General features: G+C 36.8%; 1 protein-coding gene across 2 annotated transcripts in view; it reads right to left on the bottom strand.

The window, feature by feature from the left end:
* Positions 1–222: 222 nt before the first annotated feature.
* Positions 223–10,701, bottom strand: part of SHPRH (SNF2 histone linker PHD RING helicase) — a 55,578-nt gene continuing 45,099 nt past the window's right edge. For both annotated transcript variants that reach the window (XM_026845111.1, XM_026845112.1), the window contains 5 exons: positions 8,306–8,398; positions 7,690–7,776; positions 7,090–7,268; positions 4,919–4,999; positions 223–2,879 (listed from right to left, as the gene is read on the bottom strand). In XM_026845111.1, the coding sequence (XP_026700912.1) occupies positions 2,783–2,879; positions 4,919–4,999; positions 7,090–7,268; positions 7,690–7,776; positions 8,306–8,398 (537 nt within the window). In that variant the 3' untranslated portion in view covers positions 223–2,782. The remainder of the gene's footprint in view (positions 2,880–4,918; positions 5,000–7,089; positions 7,269–7,689; positions 7,777–8,305; positions 8,399–10,701) is intronic.

The following is a 10,701-nucleotide window of genomic DNA, read 5'->3' as shown; positions in this document are numbered from 1 at the left end:
GCAAAATCATGGCAACACTGTGAAAACAGGCTTACTGTGCTTTGATAAGAAAAAAGCACTTCAGACATACAAGCTGTACCCTTAGGAATAAAAAAAAAAAAAAGAAAAAAAGAGTTCACCTCATGAGGTGTCTTAAGATGTCTGAAAGAAAACTTTTGTCAAAGGAACTAAATGTTGCAAAGAATGGGAAAAAGTAGTAAATTAAAGTTTGGTTTCTTTTTCAAAATAATTTTTTTAATTGAGTCTCTGTACTTAGTATTATGTGGAACTTGAAAGATCCATTTTACTACCGACACATGCCGTATACTCCAATGGTTCAACCTTACAATTTCAAGAAGTGCTTTAACACAACTAGTGTACACATTTTAATGTTATACCTCCAGAGCTCTAGGTCCTGGTCCTCCAGGGCCGTTGGGAGAGCACCTAGAACATGCTGTTATGTGAGCATAAGAAAAAATTAACTCAGGACTAAAGACTCATGAACTGCTTGATGAGAAGCTATTCTTTCGGTTAGGAATCCAAAAGCCACATTTTTATAAATAAACAATGAAGCCACCATCTTTATATAAATAAGCTAATAACTTGCAGAGCTTGGGAAACCTCTCATAGCAGATATTTTTCAGTTTGCTTCTTTCTTCACATTCACTGACAACTATTATTCCCACATCTAGTTATTTAAAATGGGAGCTATGAACATAAACACTATGAGCTTCCACAGTTTTTAACATAAATATATCATTTCTCAGAGTGAACAGCAGCTCCTTATTCAGTCACATTATGTTGCATAATATTAAAATTCCCCGAGGACAATGAGGAAACTGGAATGTCGCTGCCCTCAGAGTTCCTGGAGTGTCTATACCACATGATCTCCAGTTCACTGTAGAATAATTTTGGCTGGAAGTGATCCATGGAGGTCATCTGGTCCAACACATCACTCATAGCAGGGCCAATTCTGAAGCTGGATCAGGTTGCTCAGGGTCATCTGAGTTCCCAGTATGTTCAAGGGTGAAGATGGAAGTGCAAACTCTTTGATCAATCTCATTTAAAAAAAAAAATAAAAAATCTACCATCTATTCTATTTTCCTTGCTGCAAACTGTAATCTGCAAAAGATCAGTAATCTCCAAACCAAAATGTGTAAGACTAACACTATTACAAATATTGGAAATAAAGATACATTGTCTGTAAATTTACTCAAATAGTCTTTAGAACAAAGTATCTAATTGGTCCAGAAGGACAACACACTATAAATGCCAAAACCCCACTTATTGATACAGTATTATTCATGTAAATTCTATTCACATTTGCTGTCAGCAGCAGAAAACTTGTCTACCATGTGGTAAAGCTTAATATCCAAACAGTGCAACTCAAATGTAGTATGACTGAAAGCAGAATTCAAGAAGCTCAATAAGACATGGTAAATCTATTTAGCAGATATGATTAGAGTAAAAATTCTAAGATTAGATTTATTAAAGGACTTCATTTCAACCTCAAGATTTCTAAAATACACAGAAAACACTGTCTACTGAAATAGCAAATATTGTAATTTGAGGGAAGTAGCCTGTTGCTTATGCATATCCATTTGCCCAGTCTCTAAAGACTAAATTCTGTTTAACATCAAGTGCATAACTGAGCTTGCATCTGTAATACCTTCAGAAAAGTTGTTATGTAAATGTGTATCCATAATCTATGCCAAAAGACTTAAAATTTCTTGCCTACTTTCAGCAATCTAAAAGTTAGCCTGTATTTGTTTTCCAAGCTCTCTGTCAATAGAGATAGAGTGATCTTGTGTATCTAAGGATGAGGTTTCACAAGTTTCATCTCTCTCCACTGATTATCTAACTTAAGACTAGGTATCTAATAATTAGACTGCCTACCTTAATTTCATCTATCTTGAGTATTTAGATTGCTGTATCTTTAAGGGAGAGAACTAGATAAAAAAAAGTGGGAGAAAATGTACACAACACCAAATGGTTATGAAGTGATCAGCAGCTTAACCAATTAATTTAAAAAAAATTCTGTAACAAATACATTACTTTTTTTTTTTAACAAAGCACTAAATCAGTCATGGCTTCAAGAATATGTGAAAACATGTACAGTAAGTTCAAGTATTTAACTGATTACCAGACCAACACACATCCAAAAAGCATAATTTAATTATCATTTTGCAATGAGTAAGCATTAACAATGATTTTTTTAACTGTCACAAGTCTTTATGAATATCTAAAAGCCTAATACAAATATCCAAATTATTAGTAAAGATTAGTCATTTAAAGTGTTATCAGTAAGACGTTCAGTAACTCTGCATTAAACGCTAACAAGCCCTTTCTAGAAGAATATTAATTTACAGTCATTCTTTCCAACAATTCTTTGTACAGTAAAAAAAATTAAATTTTAGTGTTTTCTGCTTCTCTTTCCCACCCAACCACCCTCATAGTTTTGCTCTCAGACTGAGCTACTAGCCAATCAAACTTGATGGTAAAAATCCTCTCAGCCAAGGGTCCAAAAATCTCAGTTTTAGCATCCAGCTCAAATGCTCTTTGGGAATAACATCCATGTTTTTGTAAAATGTGCAAAGTGCAAGTTTTTCTCCAGTGCTATCAGAACTGTGTGCTGCTAAGGACATCACCACAGAATAAAACAGTAACAATTAAGACTTTCTGATTTCTAATAGATGTTATGGACAAATGTTAGATGTTTACAGGAATGACAGATCAAATGGATTATATACCAGTGCTTATTAGGTCATGTACTTTCTGATTTCATTAGGCCAAACCAATGTTTTTACTCAAGTTCTTCCGTTTCCTCTGTAAAAAGGTCAGCCAAGTCTGCCACTGTCAGAACTGAGGCTTCTGACTGTTTCATGGAGGAGCTCGTGTGGCTGTGGGAAAAAGTTGCATGCAGACATCAGAGAAGAATCAACTTAAGTAACAAGCTGTACACACTGAAGACAGACCACATAGTTCACAGTCCAATAACTGTGAATCTCAGCAGGAAAACACACTTTCCATCACGGAAAATACATACACTGATCAGCTACTTCTCTTGCACATTCTGAGTAAGACACAAAGTCCATCTACTGTCCCTAGCAGTGGACAACACCAAACACTGCAGAGGCAGCAGAACAGGGGATAATCTGCTTTGCCCTCTTAACATTTAAGGGACTGGCTTCAGGTTCAAGCATAAGGTTTTATATTACTTTCAAAACATTAGCCCTCATTGGATCATGCAACCACTGTATATTTATCTGAATTACCTATGCAAAAGCAGTGCTACTTTATGGATATGGAAACTGATTAAATCATTCTTTCAAAATTAAAGCTGAAATCTTTCATAACTACAGCCAAAGATATGCACATAAATTCTTAGTCTCATAATTTTTAAGAGCAAAAGATGTGTATACAATATAGTTAAAGAGGTACAAGCCTCTTATACTTTCTGCATAAAGAATGTAATTACCACTTTTATTCACAGAATCATCTAGGTTGGAAAAGACCTTGAAGATCATCCAGTCTAACCATTAACCTAACACTGGCCGTTCCCAACTACACCACATCCCTCAGCGCTGTCGACCTGACTCAGATGCCTCCAGGGATGGGGACTCCACCACCTCCCTGGGCAGCCCATTCCAACACCTAATAACCCCTTCTGGAAAGAAATGCTTCCTAATATCCAGTCTAAACCTTCCATGGTGCAACTTGAGGCCATTCCCTCTTGTCCTATCACTTGTTACTTGGTTAAAGAGGCTCATCCCCAGCTCTCTGAAACCTCATTTCAGGGAGCTGTAGAGGGCGATGAGGTCTCCCCTCAGCCTCCTCTTCTCCAGACTAAACACCCCCAGTTCCCTCAGCCGCTCCCCGTACGACCTGTGCTCCAGACCCTGCACCAGCTTTGTTGCCCTTCTCTGGACACGCTCGAGTCATTCAATGTCCTTTTTGTAATGAGGGGCCCAAAACTGAACAGGGGCCCAAAACTGAACACAGGAATCAAGGTGCGGCCTCACCAGTGCCCAGTACAGGGGTGAGATCCCTTCCCTGTCCCTGCTGGCCATGCTATTGCTGACACAAGCCAGGATGCCATTGGCCTTCTTGGCCCCCTGGGCACACTGCTGGCTCCTGTTCAGCCGGCTGTCAATCAGCACCCCCAGGTCCCTCTCTGACTGGCAGCTCTCCAGCCACTCCTCCCCAAGCCTGTAGCGCTGCTGGGGGTTGTTGTGGCCCAAGGGCAGCCCCCGGCATTTGGCCTTATGGAAACTCCTCCAGTTGGGCTCAGCCCATGGCTCCAGCCTGTCCAGGTCTCTCTGCAGAGCCTCCCTACCCTCGAGCAGATCAACACTCCCACCCAACTTGGTGTCATCTTCCATTCCTACTCTGTCCCTGCTTATAGATTTTGAAAAGATAAACAGAGTGAAAAGTGCTTTCTGTGTCTGCACACCAGACTGACTTATGAGCTAGCATCTGCACTGACTGCAAAACCAACCAGTGTGACACAGCATTGACAGACTAAGTTTGTAGAATTTTAATTATTTCTTTCATTACTTTTATGTCCTATATTAGAGCTTATTCCACTGGTGGCCTTAGTATCACTCCATTAATTGCAATGCTTTTATACTAAAGGGAAAAGGTAAAAGATAAATCATAACATGTAATTTATTAATTGGGCTTTTATGAAATAAAATACACAAAATGTAACTAAAATATTCTTCAGGGAATTCAAATACTTTAAGCTTCAAGTTACTGGAACCAGGTTAAAAGATCAGTTTTTAAAGTCTTAAAACTTTGTCCATCAAAACAAATTTCAAGGTGAACGGTTAAAGTTTATATATACGATATTCATACCTAACTGTAATAGAATTATGGTTGAGAACCACCTTTTCATTTTCAGTCCAATAATGATCTTTTTAAAAAATTCAACACATACCTTCTATCTACAGTTTTCAGCATAGTCTGCATTCTCTCTTCTATTGTTGCTTTTATCAGGAACCTATGAACAATGGTAGATCTGAATGCATTTAAAGAAAAGAAAACAAGACCAGAAGTGAGCAGAAGTTACGCCGTTACTGTCAAAGTTCAATAACACATTTTTGTCTCATACTAATTATTTTAAGAGTGCTGAAAAAATGCCTCTGCATTTTGAGAAAGAAATCAAGGTGATTAACAACTTCCACTGAAATTTAAGTATGTTTAGTGCCTCCCAGAGCACACAATTCCACTGGATTACATACTACATGAATATAAACTGTATTAACTAAACTCCTAAAGCAGATGCTGGCTGAAGTTTTGGTTTCTGTGTCCCTATTATAAACAAACAGCCCTTAAGAGCCTAGCCTGTCGTTTAAAGAAATTACTTTGGCCCACTAGTTACATACAATGTTTCTTTTACACTGCATTGTCACAGATCAGTCCAAGAGACAGAGTTCAGTGTAATGGATAATTAAAGCTCATACCCAGAGTTTTAACAATATTGTTCATGAAGTTGGCAAAATTCTGTAATTTTTTTAAGTCAGCAACTGTAGTCACTAAACATGTAATTGTGAACACCAGTAAAATATAAAACCCAAAATGACAATAAACATAAAACAAGAACTCCATTTCTGAATTAAAATTGAAAAAAAAAAGAAAAGCTGTAATAAAAAAAGAAATGCCAAACATGAGAGAGTGAAATGGAAAAAACACAGATCTAAAGACAAAAATGAGAAATTGCTCCAGGCTCCCCAATAAAACATCTTTCAAGATATGAACCCTTGAAAGTGCTTGGATGCTTTTAAGATCTTAAGTTGAAACTCTGGCAGGTAACATTACACAGAGGAATGCTGGGGGAATACTTTGTGATTGACAGACAGTCTACCCAAAAAAAAGAGACATAAGAAAGAACTCAACTGAACTGGTAATAGTTGCACCAGTGAAACCAAACAGAATATTCCTTTATGCTCACTGTATTTGGACACAGCCCTTTTTCAAATAAGCCTTGCTGAAGCCTTATTCCTAAGAAGTACAGCACTTTTTCTTTCTGGTTTTATTGTGAGGTTTTTGGCAGACCTTTTGTGCCAGCATCATGTAAAATTATAATTCAGGCTGTTGCAATCAATCTTTCCTATGAATGCACAGTTAATTATAAAATCTTTACCAACACACCCAAATATCCACCTGTTCAGAAATATTCTTTCACATACACGCTCAATCATGCCCTCTCACTTTGCCTCCTTTTCCAGAACATAAACCCCACTATTATTCTAGAATATAATTATTCCAGAAGTGATTCCAGCTATTTTTCTTCTTCATGTTCAGGGTTTTAAAATTATTTTTTAAGTGACATGAAACCTAACAAAAAACATACAGCTCTTATCTGTTTAGGACAAATTTTTCAAAACCTTTGTTAAGTGTTCAGTACCACCCATGTAAAATTTACAAAACTGAAACAAGAGATATGCAAACTCATTAATGTCTTCAAAAAGATTTAGAGAGGAGTGAGGGCAGAACGGTGGTTTAAGAATTTATGAGTTCTAAAGAACGTGTGCTACAACTTTATTTTTGTAAAAAGCAAACCAAACTAAAACAAAAAAACCACCCCAAACCCCCCTAACAATTTACACAGCTCCTAATCTGGAGCTGGGAATGACCAGCTAGGAGCCTCTCAAGGAAACTAGGAAGGGCCATGCCTGAACTTCGCCACATAGGACATAAATGGCGAGTTGCTCAGACCTGCAAAGGTAAGGCATTTCTGGACATGCTGACAATCAGAACTTCAGAGTTAAAAAATAAGTCATCAACAACATCAATAAAATAGGGCAGCAGCTGAACAAGGTTTTTCAGGATTTTGGACTCAAGAGTCTATACTCTTCCTAAATACCTAAATGCAATTTGCTTCTGCTTCTTACCTCTGTTGCAGAAAAGGACTACGCATTGTGTATTTTTTGCAAACTTTAACTTTGATAAGGGACAGAAAAATATGATCATCTTTAAAAACATGATTCCTATGAATACCCTCATGTCCAAAATTGAGAAGTTCAGTGAACTAGATGTATTCTGATTACAGTATGCAGTTCTATTCTGCACCATATCTAAACAACTCAATGTAATTTTAACTCTTACTTTGTTTGGCCAATACGATGTACTCTGCCAATGGCCTGTAGTTCATGTGCAGGATTCAGAATAGGTTCCACAAGCAGAACATGAGTTGCTTCAATGATATTTAGTCCATTGGAACCAGTGTGAAGAGGCAACAGCAAAATGTTGATGTTGGGATCATATTTAAATGCAGAGAGATTTTCCTAAAAGGCAAACACCACAAGAGCATAAGGTTCCTTGGTAAAGAGTGTGGGGGACATCTCTATATTTTCAAGAAATTACAGCAGTTACTACAGACAATCTTGCAGCCTGACTGACCTAAGACATGTCATCCCAGAACAGATACTCAATAGCTATAAGGAAGACAAAAAACTTCTTGCAACATTGATCAGTGTATCTCATCCTTAATATTCCACGCCAATGCTTCTTTCTCAAAAGTGAATGTAGTCTCCAAAGCCTTTAAACTGTAGGTTTTTTTGTGATTATGATTTTTAGAATTAATGAGTTAAATAACAAAGCTTCTGCCAAACAAATTTGCTGCTCTTTCAGTTTCTCAAATGAAGCAATGAAGTAAAAGGATCAAATATTTCCCCACTGAAAATAATTAAGATATTCTTTATGTACCTGGAATTTATTAATTCCATTGATTTGAGAAAAAATCATGTTGTTGTCATACAAAGCTTTTGAAATTATGTCCAACACATCTTGCCACTGTAAAAAAAAACCACAATAAAAAGTAACTCAACATTACAAAGAGCAATGACAAGTAAAATATACTAATTAACTTCCCTAAGAAAGAGTAGATAAAAAGGCCTTTCAAAATACTAGCATTTTACTGCAATTAAAAAAAAAGGTAAAAAAAAATGCGTGCCATGAACTGAATCTTTCATAAAACTAAGTAACAAAAGTAAAAAGATCAGCCTGAATAAAAGAAATTGGTAGCCAACACAAAGTTTTACAATGTATTAAAAATATCTAGACATTACATTTAAAAATATCTAGAATATTTAATGCTCCCATATAAATCTGTTTGTCCTTTAAAGAAACAAGCTTTTACATCTGTTGAATACGATCATTGTTCATGTCTCAGTTACATGAACTGCCCTACAAATTCTCAAAACAATCAAGTGGCTGTACAGAGTGATTCAACATCTTGGTAGCTAAACTAATTCCTGAAAATATTATGACAGCTTTAAACTCACACACACACAAAGACAAGACAGAAAATGGTGATTAATACCGTTGAGAAAACTAAGGATTTAGCCCCTGGATCTTTAAATTGAATTCTCTTCAGTGTTCGGACCACAGCTTCCACTTTGGTGGAGTGACTTCCCTTCGAAAAGTCAAAGAGGTACATTAGTAAAACAGGATATTAAACAACTCCTTTCACATTCATTGCTTTATTAAATGATGTTATATCAGGACTCTTACATGTCTTACACAAATTTAAAAATTAGCAACCTGAAGGAAGGGCAGGTTAAGTAGCACTGAACTGCTTTTATACCTCCCTTAATGCATGGCTACAGGATCAGGGGTGTATTAATGCACGTGCAGTACATAGAAGAATGAAGTGCCAAAGAAATACACCTACATAGTTCTACATGAGGCAGAATGGATAGCCCAAGCAGTGCAGTTGCACCAAACATGTCAGTTAGGCCTCCTGAAGTTTAACTTAGTGGCATAATCTTTAAAGAACCTTGCAAATGAACATTTAAATTTCCCTCCCTTCACACCTGTTGAAAACTGGCAATGAAAGAAAATAATAATAATATTAAAAAAAAAAATATCTGAACACTGTTTCGGTTAATTTTGTTTTTCACTCTGGCAACGTCAAACATTCAGTACTGTGAAGCTTGTGAAATATATTTTAAATAATACGAATTTGGTAAATTCTTGAAGGATTGTGCAGTGCAATGAAAACACGTTCACACTCTGCATTCAGAAGTATTTCAGTGCTTAATGAACCCAATACTACATTCTACTTCTTGTCCACTTTGATTTCTGTACTCCTCCCTTTCCCCATAACTTGGGAAGAGGATTCCAAGAAACAGTTCTTTAGTATCTCCCTCTATATCCTTCAGCATGTACTCTGTATTACAGCAATTTCACCTAATGTGTTTTTTTAAGAAGCCCTTATTTATTCCTTACTGGTTCTTACATGCATAGTAATTTCAAGCTGCACTAGATTCCGCTAGACAATAAAATTATTTTATTTCTGTGTCCACCTGTCCTCTGAACATTGAATTAACTATGTTGGCTTGCTACAATGACAGATCAAATTTACTGAAGTTATGCTGCTTGCAGAATTGGCAAAGCATGTCAGCAGACTAAGCAAAAGTTGGGAATCAATGCTGGGCTGCTTGACCATTCATACATTATGCAGCTAAATGAATGTTCCAGTGGTCCAGAAATGCAGGGAAAAGACCTTCTACAGACTGTTTTTCGAAAGGCTGCAGTAAGCAGCACCATTTTATTTCCCAGGGACTTCCATAGTGACTCTGTCACAGGCATAGAAATAAACCAGCTTTTCCCATGTCAACTCTGCTGAACCTGGTAGATATTAACACTGTTTCCAAAAGTCAGACAGACAATTAAAAATGGGTATGTCAGTAGGTGTTACGATCTGCAAAGCTGAATGACGTATTTGCAGCCCTACAGCAGCTGCCCACCAATCATAACCACATACAGTTAGGAGATCCAAGACTAACTTCTGGTATTTCCCACATATTCCAGGGTCATTTATGTGCTTTTCTAATACCATTCACCTCATTCAGTGATGACAATTCTGGCTAATCTGCTTTGATTGTCTTTTCCTCAGAGACTTTTTTGGACATCACCATAGGTCCTATTTTTTCCCCGCTTTAAGAGACAGTAGCTTTAGCCACTGTTGTTGATTCTTCCACCCTTTAGACTTCCTGTGACTCAGGTGTTATAAATGTGACTTGGTACAAGATCAGTCAGAAGAACTATGGTGAAAACACCACAATGATCAAAGTGGTTACAGTCCTTTTGCTCTATTTTTAACCAAGATAACAAATATGCAAAGTTCTTCATCCCTCTGCTTACATTATATTAAACACACTATATATATTAGACTTGTCATTGAACTAACAATTGACTAAAGCTTTGGTTCACAGCACACAAGAAATTTCAATTTTGTTCTCAGTATTTATGGAGAGATGAAACTGATAGAAGAACCCTTGATATTATGAGTTCTCTGTTTTCAGTCTGTCTTTAAAAGAATGTTATCCCACTGAATACCCATACATCTTGAGTTTGTAATTTTCTTGAACATACAGATGAGTATTTACAAACAGATTAGCTAGTTGTAATTAATTATGGAACAGCACACATTAGAATCAGAACTACCCTCTAACAAACAATTTCCGTCTCAGATGACAGGCTGGCAATACCCACTGTAATACTGACTGGACACTGGAAGCTTTTACAGAACCAAAACATGCAGGGATGCCAGCAACATTCCTCTCTCAGCATAACATGCTCCTTTTACATCTAAGGCATTAACTTAGGATGGCTAGTGCTGGTCCAATAAAGAACAAGATGCACATGACAAAAAAAAAAATAAAAAATAGGGGTACTGAATACTGAGACCAGATACTGAGAAAGTTCAGATGA

This window comes from Athene cunicularia, assembly GCF_003259725.1.
Source record: "Athene cunicularia isolate RWA chromosome 3 unlocalized genomic scaffold, athCun1 chr3_part1, whole genome shotgun sequence".
Classification (NCBI taxonomy): Eukaryota; Metazoa; Chordata; class Aves; order Strigiformes; family Strigidae; genus Athene; species Athene cunicularia.
Note: the sequence above shows the minus strand (reverse complement) of the source record. Positions and strands in the feature narration are given on the sequence as shown.